This window comes from Anopheles darlingi, chromosome 3 (assembly GCF_943734745.1).
Source record: "Anopheles darlingi chromosome 3, idAnoDarlMG_H_01, whole genome shotgun sequence".
In the NCBI taxonomy this organism is placed as follows: domain Eukaryota; kingdom Metazoa; phylum Arthropoda; class Insecta; order Diptera; family Culicidae; genus Anopheles; species Anopheles darlingi.
This window is the reverse complement of record NC_064875.1, coordinates 3896551-3921777: the sequence shown is the minus strand read 5'-3', so window position 1 is coordinate 3921777 and position 25227 is coordinate 3896551. Positions and strand designations below refer to the sequence as shown.

Sequence of the window (25227 nt, the reverse complement as noted above, 5' to 3'; positions counted from 1 at the left end):
CTGGTAGGTGTTTTTTTCCGGGGAGGTTTTTTCCCCGTTTTGTTTGTTTGGTTTTTTTTTCACTCGAAAAGAATGGAAGGCATAACGTGATAACCGGCACGGCCGTCAAGGGCGGTCCATTCCGTGTGTTCAGGTGGAAAATTACATTTTAAATCTGGTATTATAAAGTTAATAATTGAAAAGCTGGGGGGTGTGGATTTATATCCGCGTCGTCCACGAGAGTTCAATCTTGGAACAGCTGAATCGACTTCTTAGCTAGTGATTGTGTATGCCGGGTGTGTGTGTGTGTGTGTGTTAACATATCGTATCTCTTCTAAGTAGAGCAGTGCACCTCAGCAGGTGGAAAGTGTTTGTTGGTTCACACAGCTGCTATTGAGTGCCCCAGTGGTGAAGAGTGAAGTGATCGTTAGTATCAACGACGTGACGCAGTTTGCAGTGCGTGCTAGCCTACACATATCAGCGCAACCGGCGGCATATCAGTGCAAAAACGTGTGCTTGCTTACGTGTGCATCTGCTCCGCAGAAATCCATCGATCCAAAACCGAACCGAGCAATGCCGCTGTACACGGTGGTTTGCGCAATTGGCAAAGATTAATTAATTCGTTTATGCTCAGTGAATACTATCGTTGCACCACGCTGGACGCGCGCGCGTGTGTTTGTGAATTCCATCCGATTGGAGGTGAACAACCGCGAGCCTCAAGCGAGTGCTACAGATTTCCCACCGATATCGGCCACGCTGCATTGTTGATTGTCGAACGAACGTGTACGCTCCGTGAAGCAAACACCGTATGATCAAACAACTCCTGGTATCGCGAGCTAAGCATCGTGCTTGGTGCTAGAGCAGTGCAGAAGGGTAGTGGGAGTGAAGGTGATTTATACAACTTGCCAGCTGCTGGAATCAAACCGTACCGGGGGCCCGTACCCTCACCCGACCACCGTCTTCACGATTGTTTATTACTGCACCGGGAGTCCGCTGCCACTGTTCTTTCCTCGTGGCTCCATCCATTGTTGTCGGTACTCTCTGGCTACTCTTCTGTATCGATCGGTCGGGCTTGTAAATGTTTCAAACCGTTTGCACCGATTCCGTCGAGCGTGTAGCGGTGGAAGGATAACGCCACCTCCAGCAGTTGATCCAGCACCCACCCGGGGTGCCAGCTGGTGAAGGAGAGAGAGAGAGAGACAGAAGTGGAGAGAAGTGGTAGAGTAGCTCGTAGTTTTTGATACTATAAGGTAAGTTGACATTTCGGTTGACTGTTGGGGATTACCTCGAGTTCGAGGTTTCGGGGTTCGGGGTTTCGGTGGCGGGACTTCAAAAGTAAAACAGCTTCCAGGCGCTTTATTCCTCGAGCTTTACGTTGGTTTTTGATGGGATTTCGTGAGCGCCCTGATTGCTGGGCAGCATTTTTCTTTGCGTTTTGGATGATTCTCGCATTGTAAATTCGTTATGTTATTTCGCCATTTATAATCATAAACATTCTGGGTAAACACACCTTAAAGCGATGAAAAACGAATGTTGAAAGAGACATTTCAGGGCGGGAAAAATATGGTTGGTAAAAGAAAGTGAAATCAATAAGACGCGAATATAGACACTTGTGATAATAGACACCCTTTATTTATTATTAGAATGTCTTTGGGGTAATTTTATTAATTTTATCCTTTACACCACATGGAAGATACTGATTATGAAACAATCAAATTCCAATTATTTGCTACTCTTGTAATTTGGTAGATTAACTACATTAATCTTAGCTTATTTTTACAAAACATTACAAAAATGCTATTATTCTATTTATGGAAAGTAAAAACAAACAAAACATTCCTTCAGCACAACATTAACACAGAAATAAATTGGAAAATAATTGTCTGATATACGACCGAATCTCATCCAATCACCTAAAATTTGCTCCAAAACCTCCAAATCATTCGTGACTTACTGTTTCTTTCCTGTGTTTTTGACAAAAACATTAGAACCACGCACCAGTAAATGCGCTGCTTTGATATAATGACCCCACTAATTGAACCAACCCGGTAGAGAAACAGCATAACTGGTGGGAATGTTCATCAGAAATGCTGATTGACGTGTTTTGTCAAACATTTTTATTCCTTCGTGCATAAAATCGAACGAATGTCAGACAATTACTGTGGCACGATACTGCGACCGATTGACTGCAGACACCCAACCACAATCGACCCATCGAGACCCAGTCTCGAGGTCTCGAGGCCGGCCGAGTCTCATAATTAAACTCTCATCTTTCTCGGTTTGACCAATCCGCAGAGCATTGCAGGGTGAGGACGGCGGAGTGCCAACCATTATGATCGTCCGCACTCTGTTTTGTTTCACTAATTGGATGGTCCGGAGGGGATGTGAAGGTAAATGTGTAATTAAATCGGAATATTATTCCGACCAGGCCCCAATTTATGCCCCTCGCACCGCTTACTCGGTCGACCGAGCGTCATTTCCCCGATAAGCCAACGGACCCCGGGACAAGCTTATCGCATATCGGCGAGGTAGCCTCAGGACACGCGCACGCACGTCCTCTCGGTCCCCTGGAACCTACGAAGATGTCGAATGTTCGAATGGAGTGTCGACACACACACACAGACACACGGGTGCGACAGTCTAATGCGAAGTGAGAAATGGTAGGAACGAATAAAAAAAGGAAAAACACCAGAGACATTCCATAAAAGGATGAAATACGACTCGTGCCGTATGCCCAACTGGTCCAACGTTGATTTGTTCTCACCTTTGACCTTCTTTTTTAGGTTATGGCTCAAGGCCGACCGATCTCTATCGCTATTCCCCATCTGCTCATGAAAACTCACTTCAAATGGCGAGCACATAAGCGAGCAAAAAGGAAACGGGGGGGAATGGAACCCAGGAACCGTTCCAGAATTCGGGATACGACGTGGAAAAGCTTATGCCGTGTGTATGTGTTCCTGGGTTCCCTTTTGTGCAAATGTGAGCACAGGGAGTTAACTGTACCGCTCGTGTCGTCTTGTGCAAACTCTCATTCCCCGTCGCCAAAACAGCATAAATGCCAACGGAGGGCATGGAGTCCCTTAGCGGAAGAATCGTTTTCACTTCCTCCGACAGCGCAACATCGCAATATGCGGAATCATACGGCAGTCCAATAAGTCACATAAGCCGATGATTAATGTAGAATAGCATGCAATACCAGGCGCTGTTTCATACCTTCCTTAGACTGGTTCGATTATTCATAACTTTGTTAGCAGCAGAAACAGGATCGTCGAATCTAATAAAGTGTCTCCCTAGCCCAGAAAAGGCACACAAGACAAGAAAGGCCATGTGCTTAGTGTGCCCGTGCGCTCGAGTTTTGAAAAGGTTTTCTCCTCAATATCGGCTGGTTGGATGGCACCAAAACAAAGTACACGACACACCGGGAGCAGCTCATAAATACAGAATACACTATTTGGTAAAGCCTTCTCCCGGATTCGGTAGATTAATATTGCATACAGGTCACCGGAGACGACGAGGAGCGCGTGTTCAATTGCCACGCGTGCCACGCGCCATCCAATAAGCCCAAAACACGCCAGGCAGTGGAGATATTATGGAATCGACGCCGCCCGGTTCATAATGACAATTCGAAGCGAAGATTGCTGCTACGGGCGACGTGTCTCGTCGCCCATTCCGATCTTGCCGCGCGGATGGGATCTCGCCTATGAGCCTCTCCAATGTCTACGCTAGGTCCAATGATTTCTATTAATAAGCTAGAATCCAAATGGCACGGGTTCAGCGCACCGGAGGTCCCATATAAGGAACGCTCGCCACCACGAACCGAGCTCGTCGTCCGCTGCACATGAAGGTGCGGTCGAAGCCTGGCTGACTGACTTTCCCTTTTCCAGGAACGCTGGCTCGAGCATTTGCTGTTTGCTACCCGACCGTTCCATTTCCTTGGAGGACTATTTGGCTGTGTGTATGGCAGCAACGGTGCTCCACACAACCACCAACTACTTTACCATACCTCGACTTTTCGACTTTAATGTATTCCCGGCATAGGTAACGCAGCAGCAGCGTGTTCTAGAACGCTGGAAGTAGGTCTGTTGGCCCCGAAAACCTCGAAACGAGCGTCCTTCACCCGACTGCTGTGAACTGCTGCTGGCGGAGACATTGCTACCGCTACCAGCGAGCGAGCAAAGCAACAAAGCCAAAGCGGAGGTTAAATAAGAGGGAAAGTGTGCGTGTAACAGAGAGGGCGCAACGGGGAGGAAAATGTTGGGGTAGCTATTTATAAAGAACACGAAAAGATACTACGGAATGATCGGAATGGTGTAAGGGGGAAGGGGAAAGGGGTGCTGCTGCGGAGTGCAGACACGAGCGAATGGTCCCGAAGAGGTATCACTATCATAAGAAAATCGTAATTGGATGTTTGAAAAATAGACTTACCCTAGACCATCGCTCCCGCTCCCTTGACAACCCCTTCTGCCACCCTACACCACATACTCAGACACACAAACACACACACACACACATGCTAGTGCTGTGTAAAAGAGGCGAACCAACCTTGAACTTTACGAACATTACCATTCCCGCGTTTGATCGCGAAGAAGGAAATCGAGACGATCGATAGCGATGGCGTTTCGAGGGAGGAAAGGGGAAGGGAGGGTGGGTGGCCATCACTCAGCAACAATTCGCAGCCGCAAGCGATCGTCAAAATTAGTGTGTTCCTTCCTCCACCGCGGGTTTTGCTTCGGTTGCGAGATCGGGTTACTCCAACGTGCAGCCCGCGCTCGCGTGTCTGTGTGTCCGTGTGTCCGTGTCCGTGTGTGTGTTTATCCGTCAACGCACCCATCGTCCCAGTCGATCGCTTACGCCGGGTGGCCAAATGGCCGCAGGTTTTACGCAGAAACGGCGTCTCGCACGTTGTTTAGCTTTCATTCTGGTGTGGGTTGCGGCGCGTTTCCAAACGATGATGATGATGCTCCTTTAAATATTAATTTCCATCTTTTCTCTCCGGAACCGAGTTTTCCGACGTTTTGTGGCCGATGTCGGTGCCACTTAAGTCAGGAAAGTGCCCCTGCACACTCGGTGCCCGGTTCGTTCATAATCTTTGTGTTTTCGATTTCGGGTTCGACGGCATTAGATTAACATTACAACGATATTGGGTTATTGGGGCGGCCCCGGCGTCCCTGGCGTGTTTTAGCGGTCAGCTTATGAGCATGGACTGTTAATGGACGAGGGCCGCACGATCCACCACGAGCGGAGTGGTATAATAATTATTGGCATAACGTTGAGTGAAAGTGCAGATTGGTGATGAAGGCAGAGCATAAAAGTGGGTCAGAAGCACCAATAAGCATTGATGATTCCTAATTTTGAATTGCAAAGAGCCGTTATTATTATCCTTTTTATTAGCAAATTTTCGGGCATCTGGCGTCTTTATTGTATGTTTCGGTGTATAGTTATGACAGTAAAAGGATAAAAATTCTCTGCTTCAGACCTTTCGTTTTTGCGATGGAGGTCTTCAATATAGAATAGGTTTTTTTATAGAAAAAATTTGATACAGCGCATTTGTTTTGCTATCCTTTTGACAAACAAAACGATGACAATAACGATAAATCCCATACTAGTTAGCATAGAAATGCTCTCCTTTCTCGGTGCAATCGTAGTGTTACCTATTTTAAGTATCTGACATATCTCAAATGTAATATGTTTATTTAAGATATAGAATTGTAATAGACTTATAAGAATAAGAAAAGTTTAAAATAATGTTCTCGAAGCCGACCTATATCACTCAACGAGTGAAATTATTATATACAACACTACATTTTCAAATGGAACAACAGCGAAACCATCGTTTCACGCTTGGATTGAAACGTTCTTAAAAGGTTGATCTCATGCCAACGGCGTAAGTCCTGAGTGGTCTTGCAAAGCCTGCGCACCATCCATTCGGCCTGTTGATCACGTTCGCCCCACTGGTGGTGTTACCAGCAACACGACCAAACCCAGTGTGATCCCGGTGAAGGCTACCAATAAAGCTGCCACAGACGGAACAGCACGACGCTCAAATTTCCGTTCTTTTCCCATTTCCTGCCGGCTGCATCGCGAGCCCCCACTCCTCGACAATGCTTTCACATTTTTCCCTCCACAAAACACCACCGGTGGACGTCAAATTTCGTGCAGCGCACGGGAGCTCAACAACAGAAAGGATGTGAGATATGTCAAAGTTTTGGGGCCCGATGACGAGGATCGATTGGTTGATGCAAATAATGGGAATCAGCTGTCATCGGCGACAGGAGACAGCAGCTTCAACAATGTGAGGTGGGGAGAGGGGCTTAGGGCGCGATGTGTCAGAAAAGTGCCAAACATATTATGCGCCGCATTTGCCATTCTTCGCTCTGATATTTCCCTTCCGATTTCCCTTTCGATGAAGCCCCGATATAAATCAGGTTGGTGGTGGTGACGGATTGTTTTTGATTCTACCCCTCTCCCAAGGCGGGAAACCAACAACCCTCCCTCGACGGAGAAGGGAGAAAGTAAATTATCTTTCCCAACAGCTTCACGCATCAACTGCGCGTCAAAGTTGACTCTTTATTGCCTCATTGACAGAGGGCTATGGTAGGGTATGGAGTTGGTTCGCACCTCATTTAACGCGAAACGTGCTAATAGCAACCCCGCGGCCACCATACCACCTTTCACCAAGGGTGAAATTGAAATCTCAAACCCCCGGACCAAGTTTCACTAAGCCACGTGATTTATATCCTAATCCATCGGGATACGTTTCTGACGACACAAACACCCTCCACCGCCGTGCTCGGGGGAAGAAGAATGACTTTGCCAACAACGGCCAACGGCAGGTGGGAGCGCGGGGAGGGTAGGCAAACCACAGAATCGGATTATTTACATGAACTTGAACCCCTAATGTACGACCTTTCTTGGTTCAATTTAGCGCACAACTTTGTAAGCCCGCTGGAACGGGCGGGATCGGTGACTTTATATCCATTATCGCATCACCTCTCAGCACTACGACCACCAGCACCACCAGCGAACCTACCTCACTCAGCTGATGAAGGGTCGCGAGATGGGTATTATTGATTTTTCATGTGCCGGTAGTAAAAATGGTCGATAACGACAACCCATTCCCTTCGATGATTAACCATTTCGCTTCGTTTATCGGCTCCCGGTGGTTTACAAAATGATGTAATCGATTCTTTGCACCGGAATCGTTATCGAAATTTGAGATATCCCGATATTTTTATGACAAAAACATGTATATTCATATGAGAAACATGCATTTTAATGGTGATTAGTGATCATTCGTGCTGTTAAACGTTCCGTAAAAACGAACACTTACAATAAAGACTGTTTTTTTTAAAAGAATTCCTATACTTTTAGATCAGTTTTTGCGTAATGCAGAATGAAAACTCACCCACAAATAGACAAACGCGAAGGTTATTTCGTGCTATTACCAGGAACAAATATTCATCCATCATTATGTTCTACACAAGATCACCAAATGAAACATGTGCAACGTGCTTAATCACACCACAAACGATGAGATGAACCTGGGAAAAATGATCAACATTAACCCATCGCGTGGTGCTAACACATTCATTTACCATTCTTCATCATCAAACAGGCTTCAGTCACAACCATGAGAACTCTTTTCCGCTGCTGTCATGATAAAGAAAACGAAAGCCCCCACCATCCCCCGTAAATGCCAGCAGCTTCTCCGAGAAAAACCTCCTCCCGTGCGGTCGGAAGTATAACAATTCGTGGAATCACTCCGATAGGAAATTTCCATTAGCCAACATAAACGCAAGCGGAGGCCGGTCGGCCGGCATCGCGGCCAGCCACTGGCAGCCGGGTAGCGCAGAAGAAAAAACAAAGAAAAGAAAGCAAAGGAAAGGCACATCAAACGGCAACATCAACCGCGTGTCAGACCGTTGATTAAGATCACCTGAACTGGTCAGCAGCAGCAGCAACAGCAACCGTCTTACAAACAAATCGCTTCTGCTCAGTCAACAACCCGAGTGCCCGAGGCAGGGAAATCCGCCAAAAAGCCACCGAAATCGAAGCAGTGTTCGAACGTCAAAAAAAAGTACTATTTCAAAAAACACACACATTGCCCTGCCGCTTGACATTTACAACCAACAACCAACTTGTGCTGTACATTGATTTAACGAGCCAAGCCACGGGCGGTAAGCAATTTGTCTGTCTTGATGGGCTCCCAAAACGTCACTCAAGGGGAGGGTGCTCTCGAAAGCGAACGAGAACGAGTGAAGCCGTTGTGGTCGTTTTTTTCCATCCGAAACCATCATCCACCATCGACGCGATCATTATTGTGCCGATGGCGGACCGACATGCGACATCCTGCACCGGCGAGCGAAGAGCGCGTGAATCGTAAAAAATCATTAACCCATGTGCCTCCGCCTACTGCGCAGGAGAGTCTCGTGTACTTGTGCTCGGTGCTCTGCTATTGCCGTTGCGTTGTCGTTGTCACGGTACTCATAGTAGCAGGCCATTGTTGTTGATGACACCGTTGATGCCGTCTTCTTCGTATTCGTTTTACATTTTCTTTCACTCTGGCCGCGCCTCTCGCGTATGGTTGAGTTTTTGGCTCGGTTGTAAAGTTTTATGAGTTGCTTTTGAGGAATTAACTTTCGCAGAACGCCGCGTCCGACGCCTCTCGGGAGCAGGGGGAGGGTTTACCATGAGAAAAGCCAACCGGTTTGCGGTTGGCACGATACGGTTTGCCACCACATCGGTTCTCGGCCGGATTTTTTACGCTTTTTTGTGTCCGTTTCCCGGCTAACCCGCCCGAGTGTCTGTGTGCCTGCGGGGGCCACTAGAACTGGCGAGAATGAGAATTCTCCGGCAAATCATTATCCGGGAGTTGCTACGGCATGTGCGTGGCGCCGTGGCCAGACTATGGACTGTGGTATGAACATTGCCAGGTTGAGGCCAAGGGAACCTTAACGAAGACCCACATTTCTCTTTTGACGACTTGAGTTGAGCGCCCTTCGTGTTGTGCTTCGTAGCCGGAACCGAGTCGCCCTTTTTTTGGCCTCGAGGTTGTTGGGTTTGGGATGACTCACAGATGGCTCCTACGGGGGCTACCTCACTCGCACTCGCATAACTCTCCGTCGTCAGTAAACGTGCCCCTCCTGCAGTGGATTAGTCCCGGGAAGGTTGTCCATCATGGTTCTGGATTTCTGTACCAGCAACCGTCGTTCTGCATGAAATATTTACATTTTTTAAGCCATACTCTCCCTCTCTCTCTCACTCGCTATTTTTTTATTGTTGATGTCCAGCACACAAGCGCTCGCTTGGTTTTAAAGGATTTTTCTCGGACCCTCCCCGGGGCTCTAACTTGAAGCGCTGCGTTAAGAAAAAGGGGAAACCCGAGGAATCCTTCACTGGTCGCCTTCTCGGTCATTAAAACAACTCAATTCCGCTTTCACTCTGATTGAGGCAACCAAGTACCAACCAACCAAGCATCCTGCATGTTTGATTTTCATTAGCGCCGGAACGCAGACGCATCAAGTCTTGTCCTGTCTCTCTCTTCCTATCTCCGCTGCTACGATTCTCTCTCCGACCAATGTTGATGTCGTGGCGCGCACGATTGTGCTGCCAACCATGCCCGATTGCAACGCAAATATGTGCTGCGGAACGAATGTGTTGCGTTCCGTGTTGCCGGCAGCCAGGCGTAGCAATTGCTCTGGCAGACGAAGCATCATTTGGTACGATGATACACATTGTTCACACGAACCCCGTTGATAGCAATAAGGATGGTGATGCTGATGATGATGATGCGGATGATGATGATGCTGTTGCTACGCGTATACCTTCGCCGAATGGTGGCTCGTTGTCAATGTTTCTTGGCGATGATGATGCTGGCCAAACATTGTGGTTCCTGTGTGGCTTTCGATTTGCATTTCCATCTGCTGACGTTTCACCTGCTAGTGTTTGCGAGTGTTTGCTTGTACATAATTGCGATGCTAACTTTTTGCCGCTGTTTTTCTTTCGTTTCAGGTTTTTAAATCTTTCTATCAACCAACAGCACCAGAACCAATTTTTGGTAAGCTAATTTGCTAATTGATTGTGCTACGAAACTAATGTGCATATGAGAGAGAAGAAGAAATCCGTACAAGAAATGAGCATTATAGAATACAGTTTCTTTTGTACATGTTATTTAACATCTTTCCTACACAATGTTTTGTTTTTAAGTGTTCATATTCACTGGATATTTTTAATAAAAACCATAATTCATGAATTTGCAGAAGTAACGTTGAACTAGAGCCGTTAAATAGGATTAAATCTTTGTTAATTCGTTAAATCTTTATTATAATACGGAGTTTAAGAAACGTTTGTTGTTTGCAACAACAGCAAACCATTTAAATAGTACACAAAATTGGACCAAAATATTCTTACAGAATATGTGATGGTTAAAGCTTTTCATAGATTATGCCAAAAACTCCATTAATGCGTTCCTTCTGCTGCAACGTCACACCACTAAATCAGATGCTTTAATGTGCCTCATAAAGCACGTCTGAATTCAAAATAAAGCAGTATAACGGGACGTACGGGGAAGGGCTCGTAACTCTCATTACGCCGACACACACACACCCGGAACCCGTTCCATACCGACCTGGCATCTCATTATTGTGCCAGGGAACGTTTGGCTACTCCAGCTGCTGCTCAGTCGATCAGAACTTACGAGACGCTGGACCGAACAAAGCCATTCACCCGGGAACAGCGAACGTCCCGGGTGAGTTGGGATGTAAGAGGGTCTGAGGGCCATCACTTCTCCCTCCACAATATCGATCCCGGCCGGGAAAGGCCCCCGTCCCCTTCTAGAGGATGAATAATTTACATGAACTCATCAACTTTACGCTGAAAGTTCTGAAGACGCGGAAAACCTCCCTCACCATCGTCGTGTCTTGGCAAATCGATAATCATCGTCCCTCTCTACTCCATCGACCCTTGGCCCTTTTCTCGTGACAATATGCAGAACAACCGGCGGCCGATCAATGGCTGCCGACGGAAGGGGGTTCTTGTTATGCTGATCTGGGCAGCATAGTCGAACGTGTGGGAACGAGGAAGGAACGCGAGGATTCGAGGTCAGGTCCGATTTCAATCATTTCATAATTCAAACGCAGCACCGTAGAGCCAACCTACTTCTTCCGGTCGATCGCACAAAGCTTCCTTCCTTGCGTAAGAAAAGCGTTCAAACAGAACGCCAGCCAGTCCTTAGCGTTGGCTCCACTTTCCAATCATGGTGAATGATGAACTTATCGGTCAACCTGTTTAGGTAGCATTCAGCCCTCTTCCCGATGGAAAGGAAATGGAAGTAAAATTGAAGCCACCTGCTGGAACGAGGGACTAAGCGGACCCTAACCGGATTCGAAAAAAAGGTGGAAGAAGCAAAAGGTAGTACCAACGAGTCCTACATTAGTGCGTAGCGTGACAATATGCTGTTCACCGACTTCATCCGATCCTGGGAGCGAGATTTGGCAAAAAGTTTTCCGCTCAATATGGTTCGCCTGCTACAGGAGTGGAGTTGCTTTTAAGCTAGAAATCCGTCCTTAGCCATGCCGTGCCACACACACACACACACAGCGAGACTGATTTCCATTGGTTTATGGGTCGTCCTCACTTTGCTGGTGTGCTGGTTCGAGCTGGTCGGTAGGTAGGTTGCATGATGTTAGTCATTACCGCGGTCCACAGACGGCGCGTACTCGGCGAGACAAATAATCAGATAATAGTGGTGGCCCCGAGTGATACCGTATTTCTTTGCTAGTTTGATGTGGCCCCACCAGCACTACACGTCCTAGCACGCCTAGAAGCGAGGGTACGCTCTTATCAGCGATCGCTTGAAACATTTCAATATAAGGGCTGGGGAAGGGAAAAATCAGAACCGCAATCGAAGGCTAGCAGGACGATGGTTCGGACGATGAAGAAGAGGGTAATAAACCTCGATGCCTCCAGAGTGGTTTGTCGTAAGCGCCCATCGGTAGAGTCATCAGCATAATGACACATTAAGAATTGCGGTCCATCATTAACAAACCGTAGCAGGATTGAACTGATCAGCAACGAGATTGTTTAATTACTTCGATCAACTAACACACGGCAGAGGACAACAACCGTCCACAAAACGCAACACCAATACAAAGACTCGTGTTTGGCCTTTCAGTACAAGTGCACAAACAACCGGAAGCGGATAACGGAAAGTGCAGACATGCTGCAGTGACACAACTATCTTGACAGCTGCACTAGCCTTGTTCGAAACTGGAAACTGTTTCTGCCACACTTCTACGGAAAGGCAGAGTGGCCGACCATGTTGTTTTGTGTTCGTCTCGGAGGACTCGAAACCGTAACCTACCATCAAGAATGTCCCTCCCCCGGAGGGAGTGGGTGGCCTTGCTATGATAGGAGTCAAGTATTGCTGTTTGCTTTGCATAAGTAAACACCTGCCAAGGTAGGCAATTGCAGGGTTGCAGTAGCAGTACATTGTACTTGCAAGGAAGTTACTGCAGTGGTAGTGAGGACTGGGTTCTACTGTTTCAAAACATGCAATGACACACTTCCGAATGGTGGACGGAAAAGCCAGTGAGAGTTCCGGATGCATTTTACTGTGCTGTTGGCCTTGGGGTCCTTGGGGGGGATGACCTGCATTCGATTGTGGAATGCGTTAAAAAGAAATGTTTTTCAATTTAAGTTAAAACCAACACAACTTGCACAATTGGGATCCGATGCTGCTGAGTAATCTGAATATCTCTCAACAATCCGCACCAAGCAACAAAACTCATCTAGATCATCTAAAGAGCAGTGAATCGTTCTGAAAACGGAGCTTGTCCGTAAATTGCCAATTTCATTTCAGAGGAATGTGTCTCTAAGGCCACTGATTCTACGGGAACAGTTTAGAAGCTCTTGCTCATGCCGAGCAGTGTTTACGATCTATTTTTTGTTTGCATTTCCAACAACTTGGCACGTGGAACAGCTGTGTTTGAATTAAAGTTTAGCATTTCCACTGTTATTTCAACAGTTGGATACTGCTCGGTCCATGCTAGCAATCAGCTGTAACATGAGTAGCGCCGACCTTGTTAGCATTAAATTGCCCTCTATCTACATTCCAAGCCATTAGCAATGGAGCATATCTGTGACATGCGTAGAAGACACGTCGACAAAAATATTCAATTTCAATTAAAATTGCCTGGCAGTATTATTTATGTGGACCTGTTTTCAATGTTTCTCGTGAATACATTAACAACGGGACGGATGTATATGCATCTCTAATGGACCTGTTTTCGTTACAACCCCTCACCATTAATCGGAAAACACATCCAATGAACTTGTTGCTCTTGTATCCAGACAAAAGAAAAACAAAAACAGAAACTCGACGTTCGAATGCAACAATCCGCATCATCTGACGAGGGAAAATCAAATTCTGTGGCACAGCATCATCCGGCTTCACGCGAACCCGTACCACATCCAACAAAACGAAAACCACACCACGGCTTATTGTGTCGCTAGGCTGCAGTCAAAAGAACAGAAACTTCGGTGGCCTGACAGCAGAAAGCCCCCCCGAAAACGTAAGCTTAAAGCAGGATATTGAAGTTGAGACGGGGATTTGGCTTTCCCTCCAGTGCCTTAACCACCGAGCCAAGATTAAACCTGACTTGGCTCAAAGTTGCACAGTTTATGTTGCTCCACCAAACGGCAGCCACGACGACGACGTCGACGACGACGACGGGGACGACGACAAAGTCATGGCGGATGGCAGAAATGGAATACATCATTACGCTCTGTGGCCACAGACAGATTGTATGGTTCGGTGTTTCGGTTAACTTTTCTCGAATCCATCCACCGACCAAACGAAGCGACGGTGCAGGAGGCTTTGTCTTCGGAGGATAAGCACCAGGATAAATAAATTAAATGATGGCGCAATCGTTCCCCTTCTGTTCCGTTCCTACTACCCCAAACACTCTCTGTGTGCCTCTATGAGAAAAGAGGGAATACAGAAAAGCCATCAATCCGGTTTGTGTTTGTGAGCAGATTGTTGAACTTTATTTTGAGTTTTCCCCTCCCAATTCCCTCTCGGGTTCTCGGCGGGCGCGTTTGGCAATTAAAAACGAAACGCCATTCAATTTGCAATTATTGCATCCCACTCGCCGTGGGAAGTTATTTCTGATAGGGCGACAGATGAAGATGTGGCGAGATGAAGATATTCCGGACCGAGCGATGATGATCATCATCCCCGGAGGAGGGCCGCATCGGAGCGCTAATGCTTATTTGATGACGCGACGGGATGGATGATGTTTCGTCGCATTTCCGACATCGATTGGCGTTCAATTTGTAATTTCCAAGTTTTCCTTCCATTCTTTTAAGGATAAATTCTTGAAGAATGTACCCTAAATTATTATAAAAATTAAATTTTTCAAGTCTTTTTTCTATAGTGTCTTTGTTTTTATAGTGTTTGTAGGCAATTTTCGAAAAGTTATCATTCATATCATTCAGATAAATATTTAATCGTTTAACTTACAAGTACTAATTATTACAAGTAATAAGTAATTGAATTTTATTTTAACTTTACTAGAGTACAGGGATGCTTGAAACATGGTCTTTCCCTATCCAAAATCAATGCATCATAACATTTTCCTTATCTACGCAACAATAACTACTTCTGATAAAGTTGTAGATTGCTTTCCCCTAACAAATTCGAACGATATTACAACCACCGTACCCATATCCATCAACTAGCTGTGTGTTTGTGCGTTTAATACGCTGGCGTCACACAGATCACCCATTGATAGTCCGGACGCGAGATAACCTGGTGCTGTCGGTGTGGATCCCTTCCCCATTATTCGCAAGCCTTAACGATACCCGAATTTAGCATCACACAGACACTATATGACCTCATAAATAAATCACGACACCGTGCGCGGCGACGACAACGACGACGACGAAGAGACGACCGGCTTCATGGTTGGAGGTCGGCGATCCATTCGCGTCCCACATGAACCGCATCGGCATCGGTGTAAAAATGATTACATAGTCCCCATCGTCGGTGGCCAACAAGTGCCGATTAGTAGCAGCAGCAGCAGCAGCAGCAGCAGAAGGGTAAGGGCAAAGGTAAAGGTCGTGCTCATCCCGTCATCGCGACCACGTGGCGCTAGGCGTTTGTGTCAATATGTTTTTCTTGGTACAGGCCTGTGTCTGTGCGATAGAGCGTGTGCCAGGTGTGAAATGGGAGAAAAGTTCACAGTTCATCAGTTTGATCTTTGGGGCGGTGTGAACACCGAGCCTGGGTGCTACAATCCACACCCCGGAGATATGGTATGGAACACATGTCCGCCGGCAGCTAATCCTCCTTTTCCAACACTTTCCAACACCGGCGCACTCTGACACACTGTTGGGTGTTGAGTGTACCAGGTATGTGACCTTCCTAGAGGGATTCCTGGGCATAACGAGGGAATGCCGGAGCGAGAAAGAAAGAGAGGAAGAGAGAGATAGTAAGCAGCCATTAAAGTCAATTGCGAGCAGAGCGAGCTCGTTGAGTCATCTTTCTCGCTTCGGTTCCATTTTCGAGTTTCACCGAAGCACAAACGCGAAAGATCGATCGATCGACCTTTCCGCAGCGCAAGTGCTTCAGTTCGAGCCTTATTGCAATCAATGCCGGCCTGATGGCCGACCGGATGCCACTAGGATGCTGATGGATTTTGACGGTTTGCGAAGCGATTTTGATGAAAAGTTAAGATAAACATAAACAACAAGTCCGCTCCGTCCGACCATCGTCCATCCGTCTCGCTGATTCGTTCGTTTCACGCTTTCGTCTGGTCTCTCCACCTGGCCTTTGTCTGTCCCCTTTACCCCGTTGTCCCTCGTACCCCACTGCATGGGCGCTGAACTGATTTTAAAGTAGCATCGCTAGTGGCCGAGTCTCTCGCGGCCCTGGAGATCTGGGAGAATCCAACCGAGTGGTAAAATACATCAACCGAGCAATTTACAACATCAAACATCGTTCAGACAGATCGCGCGCGCCAGACTGTTTCCGAGGATGCGGGTTCCGTGGTGGTTCCGCGTTTTTCCGGACCCACCACCACGGGGTTGAGGAGGGTGCGAGGGAGGGAGGGATGATTTTCGGGGGCAGTTTCATTTCTGAAGGCGAAGTTTATGTTTTGCAGCACTTCGCTGTAACAACACGCAGCGCATTATAACGCTGAGATAAGCGCCGCTCGCTGAACGAGTTCAATTTTGGTAGTTTGCTGGAAAGTTGGTTTAGATGGAATATTTTGTTCGAATAGAATTTATTCTGCCTCTTTTTTAATAAAACTCTAGACCATTTTGCATTGAGAATTTCTAATCATAGTCGGCGTTGCTTTCGCTTAAAGAGATCGAAGTGACCATTTGCTACAATAGTAAAGAAACAATTATTTTTATAAAATATCGCAAATAAGATACAAAAGTAACAAATTCTAAATGTTATAAGAGTTGCCAATAACGCGATAAACGATCCCAGCTGGAGTTATTTCTCTAAAGCTGTAGAATGTCACGGAACGATGAAGTTCTACAGCATCCTGTAAATGCGCCTTCAGCATAAGTCCTTTCCAATGATTTCAAATCACCCAAACCCCCATCATTGTCATGTGTAACAAGAGGCGCCATAAAAATGGACCTCCATGGACCATTCTATGCCAAAAAGCTCCACCTCCACACCTCCTTCCTGCGGCACGTGGAACGAGGAAGAAAAAGCCGCTTTTACAGCTGCTGAACATCGATGGAACACGCACGCTCGATTACTAATTGATGAGATTCCCGGCTCCGCACAAATTCGCGAACTTTTTCCCCTTCTCCTCCTTCTCCACCACCTCTAGGCTGAAGGCTCCTTTTACCGTCGGCACTGGTGGTTATTTTTAGCCCGATAAACAATGGGTGGGGGAGTGGATAGAAGTATAGGACTATGAGACAGACACTCAGGACGTAACAGTGAAGCAGCGAGTTGTTGTTCTTCTTCTTCAGTTGGATATAATTTTCACTTTCTCCCCTCGCAGCCGGTACTGTCCTTTCGCATGGATCGACACCGACGAACTTCTTAGCGGAACGGAAAGGACTTCGATTCCAGACGCGACGCCTAAAACTACTGAACTGTATTGTGCTCCCGAAAGAAAGAAGCTCCATAATGGACACCATCGCTGCCGCTTCCAGGCATCAAATCACGCAACGTCCCAATAGGCCCCTAATAGCAAAAGTTAGTGAAGGCGCGCACCTATCAATCGAACTTCGGAAAGCCATTTGTTATGCTGCGTAGGGCCCCAGATGAGCCAGTCAGTCCGCTGGCTCATATTTTATCAATGTCTATGGATCCCTTTTTGCCACCAGCACAAAGCCCTCGGTCGGAAAGTGATGACACTGATATGAGCAGTAATGGAATTTGGGCTTTGGTTTCATTTAGCAACAGCAAACAATTTGCTCGGTGCTTCATTAGTGTCACCGTGTAACCCCCGGGGTCCGGGGGACAAGCAAACATAAATGCCAAACGGAGTTTAGCGGCCATTTCACCGGCCTGATGCTTTGCCGGTTCGCATTAACAACCCATTTATCCTCATTTTATGCTTATTAAACAAGCCCGGGTTCCACCTCGAATGTGCGGTCATTATAAAATGAGGATCTCAAGAAACAACACGCAAAATTAACAAATGACACTGTGTGCCCCGTGGACCGCGTCCACGAGGCAGCGTGAACTGTCGCGAATTAGTCCGCTAGTTTTATGACCGCTGGCAGTGAGAAGGGTTCGCGATGGCAAACGAAATTCGCCAAGAAAAACGATGTTGACCAACGCATTCGCTTTCGTTCTTTACGACCGTGGCCAGCAGCAGCAGCAGAAGGGTCCTCGTGTGTACGTGAAATTAAACTCAAAAATTGAATCGGACACACGCCGCACGTACCCCACGGAAACAGTTGCAGAATGGCAGCACGTTGGTACGTTGGCGATGTCCCGACCAATCGAACGTGATGCGTCTCCTCGCTCTTATTTAGTACTATTTATACAGCGCGTCAGATCGAGTTCGTTGTAACATCGGGCGTTAATCATGGGGGTAAGAGACACACACTCAAAGCCATACCATGACAGACAATGCCGAACAGATGGTGGTCAAGTCACGCGGTCGCACGGAAAGGGATTCTTGCGCACAAGAACACAGAAGATGTGGCCAGAGCTGGCCACAAACTTTCCATGTAATAAATCTTACCACCAGCGGCCACAGTAACAATGTTCCCCTGTCTTGCGGTTCCGTGTAATCCACTACCGTCGTCGTGGGAGGACATGCGGTGCAAGCGTTGGAGTTCCAATTCGGTTACTAAATTTACAAAAACACACCATCCCCACCGACCATGTGGTTATGCCACGGTCAATCAGTTTACTAATGATGGTGGTGATGATGATGATGGTGAGTGTGATGACGATGGCAAGCCGCGTTCGTACCAGTTGAAGCGAGCTGAACAAGAGAAAGTTTTGCAAATTTATTTTCTTCGAAAACATCTTGCACCGCACCTCCATCATCTTGGCTGCTGCTTGGTGGCCGTAATTGAGAGTGACATGCATACATGGCGGCTTGTGCTGGCATGTCGAATGTCTCATAAAGTAGCATGCACGAGCCACGCATGCCAGACGATCGCATAAATTTAATTTTCCAACTAAAACATGATACAAAAGGGGTACGAGCGGAAAAGAGGCGTAAAGGATGAGCTATGAACTCAGACGAGACGTTTAACGAGATCGAGTGACTTTAACTGGCCTGCTCCTGCTTCGAAGCATCTCTTGCTTGCTGTGTCTTTATCGTTGCTTCTCCATCGAGCTAAGCGGTCCACCGGCTATCAACGAATCTCCTCTCGTAAATTCCTTTTTACTACAACAGCTTCTGACTGATTCGGTAATCCTTATCGATTTGGCCTCACTTTTAAATCACTTCATCCTGATCCATCCGAGCCACATGGTTGCTATGCCACGGATAGAATGAGAACAAAAGGAGCCGGAATCCGGAATTCACAAGCCAACAAACGCTCCCTTTCACAAGCGCGGCCTAATAGGGCATCAAGGTTGAGGCGAAAACATGGTGCCGACAGCATACGACCACCGGTGGTTTTGCGGTGACGAAGGCTAAACAACCGTTCGTCGAATGGCTACGTGTCGTGTCTCACCTTCTGTTCACGGTTCTGGTGCTGTCTGTTGGCCGCAGGACCTTTTAACCGACGGTTTCGGTTTGTTTCGAGGGGCCGTCATTCGGCGCGTTTGTGACTAGCGGTACGCGCGGTGTGATTCCTGGAATACCGGCACGTGCTCAAGTATCTGGAAGCCTCGCAGTTGGAGTGACTAAACGCGAAGCATTCAACCAAATCACGTGTGTCGTCGTTTCGAACGTGGTTTCGGATCCCGGAAGCGTGTGGTCTGCCGGTAATTCTAATGTTAATGTTTGGAACAGCGAGAGAGTGCCGGAACACACCAGTCATGATTGAATCGTGCTTCTGACATTTTGCAACCAAATGCATTTATTCTGGCTGTTAAAAATAGCCAGGTGTCTAGTGTTGAGGGTTACATTTGGGGGAATCTGCGCGTTGTTACCTCTTCCAGGGATCCCTTGAGGATTAGCAGACGTTTCCTATTGCAACTTGTCTGTTTGTCGAGCTATTTGCTGTCTTTCCCCAAAAGAATTAGATTTCTCTTTTCCGCCGAACGTTTTGCCTTCCAGACGAGAGGCATCTGATACTATTTTCGGAGTCTTGATTCTGCGAAACGATTCATCACATCATAAGGGGGGGAAAACAATAATAGGGACAAATGGCTGGTTGAACTTTCAGTCTGTCTTTATTTTAAGCTATTTATAGTTTAGGGTATTGTGCTCAGTTTAGCTGTTCGACAATCGCCAATCCCCGGCATCGTAGTTGATAAAAGATACCAACGGAAACGATGAACCCCGAGATCCTAGAATGGTCATCTAATGCCATTAGCCACTAGCCTCAGGCCGCTATCGCGACTCTTGTGATGTCTTCCTCGCATTTAAGGCCCCCGCTGGCTATGCGGAAGGGCAGAGAAGTCCAGGGGTCGGCCAGCGATTTTGCTCACTTCCTCATGCAGCAGCTCGTGTAACGTTACCCCGTCGTGCCGGTACAGCCAGTAGCCCTTGTCGATCGCGTCCTTGTCCGATACAAAGTCGTACCGCTTTGGGCCACTGGTCGGGGAGCTGAGCCAGATCTGCCGGTTCGGTGACTGCCGGTTGATAACGTAGGTCCCGTGCGGTCGTCCGAAATTTACCGTTAGCACGCCATCCTGCAGCGAAGAAAGTAGCCACAATAACGTTAAAGCGACCCAATTAAACTAAACTGCCCGTGAGATAGCCTGTCCGGCAAACAACTAACGCTGTACATCACGTCCGCCTGGGACAGGGAGCTCGTTCCCTCGATTAGCTCCTCGAAATAGTCGCACAACGACTCGAGCGTATCGCTGCACACCACCTCGAAGGTTACCGGATCGATCGTCGGTCCCGCGGTCGCTGTGGTGTCCTGAGAGCTCATCGACCGCAACAACCGATAACCGGCGATTCCACTGTTACTGGTTAAGTGCACTGTTTGTGAAGGTAGTGTTTTCGTTGGTGCCGGTGCCGGAACCGGTGTCGTTTGCCTGCCGGAGAATTGCCGAACAACCGGCACCAGAAACCGGCAGAGAGACCTTCGCACAAGGAGCGCCGAAACTATATGCATCGTGCTGCTGACGAGGACACTTCTTCTGGCCACGCAGGTACACTAAAAACTGAGCAAGGACTCGCGAGTATACTAAGAACGAACTGAGAGAACGAGCAGAAATTTTTTGCGCTGCGGTTTTCCAAGTTTCTCACACTTTTCCGGCCCACTTTTCCACCTGGAACAACGGCGGCAGTTGGGAAATGACTTACATTCACTCCTAACGGCTTTTTCTTTATCAAATTGTTAAAAAAAAACCTAAAAATTACACATTTTTAACGCAACTTCACGGAGCGTACTCGGAACGGAATAAAAAACAACAAACAATACAGTGCCAGGCATGCCATTTTTAATTCCAAAATTTGGTTTTTTGAAGGAAATTTTGTATTTTTAGCACAATGTGCTCCTATTCTATCGATTATCAGTGTACTGCTAACTCAACTAGGCAGTATAAACGCCGATTTCCTTGAGAAAACTCACCACGATGAGGTGAGTTTGTGTTCGACATTCACCACATCGAGGTGAGTTTGAAGATTTGAATTGACCGTTGGAATAGAGAAAGGAAAAAATGCATTCCATTTCTTAATTTAATCCAAAAATTAACTCATTTGATTTCATACAATTAGAACAAATGTAATTCTTCAAATCTTTTTGCTTGGTATAAACCATCTACATTATTAATGCGGAAAATAGCAGGCATTCCACGGAAAACCTGTGCACATCACCGAATAAGGGCTTTGGGGGAAGGATTTGGTTACTACCAGCTGTCCAAAGACATGCAATATTAATCAAATCACACAGCTCTGGCATTCGTCTGTCCTGCCTTATCCACAGCATGACTGACACGGTAGAATCACATCAGGATGGTGGATTATTTTTAAACCACTTCATCCTACATGCGTGACACAGGATTCAACTTCAAGAACTCCTCCATTCCGTTCCGTTGCGACCTCCAGACCGTGTCATTGTCAATCAATCCGTCAATCGGCTACATTTGCGTTGTGCGTTGAATCCGAAACAGCGGCCGTCGCACAAAAACGACACGACCCTGCTCTCTCTCTGAGGATCAATAATTTTGATTGAGTTATTTACCATCCGGCGCATCGCTTTGAGGTGAAACTTTTCTGACAGCTTCTCTAAGTTCCGCTTCGTCGCGCATCGCCGAAAAATTGGATTAATGTTTTGCATAATTTAATACCGGCCTACCACCGGCCTTCCACGGACCCCCATCTTCAGATCTCAGTATGGGGCTGCATAATGCTGTCGTTATGTAATTCGTCCCTCCAAAACTGGATACCCTGCGCCCCGCAAATCCAATTGAGTGCTGAGAAAGCCGAGTTTGGGGCATTATTGCGTTTAGCCATTAAATCATTCTACGACGAAGGTGCGCTGTGGAGGTGTAACACGCGCGAAATGGAATATGAATACTCAAGTAGTCCCGTTTAAATTGGGTCTGACGGTTGAATTATTCTGTCGTGCTACTGCGGGCTAATTAGAGCGGTCCGAAGTTTTGGTCCATTTTGCAATTTAACTTTTTGTGCGGTATGATTTTTGTATTAGTTTATCGTGATCCAGTGGTTTTTCTTCGCGGCAGTAGCACAACTAACTACCCCATCGATTGCTCAACAGTCAATGGCAATCGAACCTACTTCATTCGTTTGTGAAAAGTTGTTTCTGACACTACGTGTGCAGGGCAGTCCTTCATCCTGACATGGGCATCACCACCACGGTCCCATCCACCACGAGGACTTACTTCCCGGAACCAATCCACTTTGTCCAAACTCCCCATCTCCCGTTTGCGGTTCAATTTTACGATGGATTGCAAGTGGCATGGCAAGGCCTAGCGCTTTCCTGGCTCGTGTGTGTTGTAGCAGCCGGTCTGGCTACTGGATGCCACCCCGTTCAATCACTCCAATAGACCTGAACCCGATGGACGTGATCGAATTATGGTCCATCAAGTGTTTCGCTCGTCGGTGCTCGCGTTCCCGATATTTGTATCCTGCTGGATAACGCTGCAACTTTCTAGTCGCGGCCGTCGCTGCTCGAGGTTCAACTCACCGTTGTTCACAAACTACAGACCCAAAGGCTAGCTTTCGCGTTTTATGTTTCTTCCAATTCAATGGTTAAAGCAATTTCGACACGAAAAACAAGCCCACCCGTTAGTTCGCTCGGATTACTTCTTACTTCATCGCACCGTGATCCACATCGGTTTCATGGAATCTCCCACGAGACCGGATGGAATGATTGGGCCAGCTTCCTTCAAGCTTCTAATGCCGACGGAAAAGATGCGGCGAAAGAGTGTCAACACGTTTAAGTGGGGATCAACGAACGGTTACGACACGAGTCTGTAGGCTGCTGGTGTAACGATACGTTTTTATGGACACGATTGCGATCGCTTTCGCTCGGATTACACTCGCAGGAAGGAGGAGGAGGAGTGGAAGCCAATGCCAGGGAAAAGAAATTAAGCGAAAAGAAAACGAGAGGACAGAGCCGAGGCGTGAGCATAGCGACACCTGCGAATAAACAACGAGATTTCTCGAGAATGGCCAAATGTGGTTTTCGGGGCGATGCGATAAGGAGTACGACTCCTTGCTCGTCGGATTCTCATGCGGTTCACTGGGCAAAGATATCTTTACGATGCTTCTGGTTAATGTGGAACACGGAGAGAAATAACGAAAATTGAAAATTGCTTCTCAGATGGATATGATGTGTTAAGCATCGAACATGGATGGAATTGATCGATTAGATTGATTTAATGCCTCATATACTTTGACATGTGGAAAAATCGTTCTCTTAAAGGGTCTATTCTCTTTCATAAATTCATAAACCAACCAGGAGCACATGGCAGAAAACGGTGCCTAGACACTGATGATAATTTATTAATTAAATGCAACCATCACCTGTTCACCAAAAACCTAAATAATGACCCAAAACCACACCTCCCATGTGCATCGTTCCCAACGAAAACCGCAAAAGTGCAATCCGCGGAGGGCACTTTACCAAACCATCATCAACATTCCATTAGCGTGTTGGCATGTTTCGATAAAGCGGATAAATTTGTTCCACTCGTGGGTTGATGGTGTGGCCTCAACGAAACAAAAAAAAACCAAACAACGAACAGCCACCGGGACCACAGTGACGGAACATGTTCCGGGGCACTTCCTAAATCAAGAGAAGTGGACGATTACGGCGGGGAGAGGAGCACAAGCAGACACGACCGGCCCGGCGCCGTGCATTATAAAACCACGTGGTCGACGGGGCAAAAGAGATCCAGCAGAGCGCGCGCCAGCAACAGCATCAGCATCAGCCATGCATCAGCGATTTATCGCGCAAATGTTTTCCCGTTTTTTCGCCACCACCACCACCACCGACGCACAGCGTTTGGAAAAGCAAATAAGAAATAAATTACCGTGCATTAAGCGCATCTTTATGGGTTTTAATGAGCATCAGCTCACCGCCCGTCTCCGGAATTCTGTGGGAGGAAAGAGAACGGATGAGTCGTCGCCGAGAAGTGGTTCGCGTTTGGGTGGGACTTTTGGCAAAAGAAATGTTTTAAGAGTCGAAGAAAAACATCGAAAAGGTACACGATGGGGGGGGTTTTCATTTTATTTTCGCTTTATTGCCACTCGCGTTTCTACAGAAAAGGTGGTGGAGTTCTTTTGTTTTGACGTTTGAAAAGTATCTGCGACATTTCTCAGAGCAACCCAAGCAAATTTTAGAGCAACCGTATTTGTTTACTGACCTTTCGAACGAGAAATAAAATAGTTATGATGCATGAAATTCACCCTTTCAATTAAAGAAATATGGGGCGGCAAAGGGTCTCCATAACGAGGAAAAACTGCAGCTGCAGCAGGTCCAGCAAGCGCATCAACGGTCCAATGCAAAGGGCAAAAACCGAGAACACACCGAGGCAGCACATAGGATGATAATGATGCCCAGGATGATGATGATGATGATGTGGCCTGTGTTTTTTTGCTTTCAGTTCTACCAATTGCCTCACTCACCCATCTGGACTGCCCTCTCCGGTTGGTGTCGATAATGAGGGGAAAATGTAGCATGGAAAACCCGCTTTTCCACCAAAGGGTCTCGCTTGCTAGATTTTGCTCTCTTTTGCTCTGCTCGGCAACCAACTGCAGGAGCGTCGTCTAGACCAGTTCAAAGTGAAGCACGGCACGGCACTTAGAAGATGGGGTGAGAATGAAGGTGGAAAAGGGGTTCAAAATTCGTAATCGAACCCATCGTTTGCGGTACCGTTTGATGTTTGCCGAGGAGGTGCGTTAAATCAACCGCATACGGTGCGCTCGCTCGAGTATCTCGACCACAAACCGACAGCTACATGGTTGAAAAAAAAACCAGATTTCCCAGCGTTTCGAGATCGTTCCTGATGTTTTCAAAGATGATCACACATCTGAAAGCAAGTGATGGCGCCATTTGGCCGCAGATCGATTCCATGGCAGCAGCAGCACGAGCTACAACAATGTTACGCCTCCCGGTCCTGCCCAGATCCCCAAAGGAAATGAGAACGTAGAGCGTCGA

The 25227-nt window shown here is 47.0% G+C and overlaps 2 protein-coding genes across 3 annotated transcripts in view; one reads left to right on the top strand and one right to left on the bottom strand.

Annotated features, from left to right (window-relative positions):
* Positions 1-813: 813 nt before the first annotated feature.
* Positions 814-25227, top strand: part of LOC125956355 (small conductance calcium-activated potassium channel protein) — a 139657-nt gene continuing 115243 nt past the window's right edge. For both annotated transcript variants that reach the window (XM_049688124.1, XM_049688123.1), the window contains exons 1-2: positions 814-1229; positions 9991-10036. The gene's annotated coding sequence lies outside the window, so the exon portion shown is untranslated. The remainder of the gene's footprint in view (positions 1230-9990; positions 10037-25227) is intronic.
* LOC125956357 (frataxin homolog, mitochondrial) lies at positions 19803-20971 on the bottom strand. Its single transcript, XM_049688128.1, has 2 exons — positions 20371-20971; positions 19803-20281 (listed from the first exon to the last, which is right to left on the bottom strand). The coding sequence occupies exons 1-2, from the start codon at positions 20710-20712 to the stop codon at positions 20012-20014; spliced, it is 612 nt and encodes a 203-aa protein (XP_049544085.1). The 5' UTR covers positions 20713-20971; the 3' UTR covers positions 19803-20011.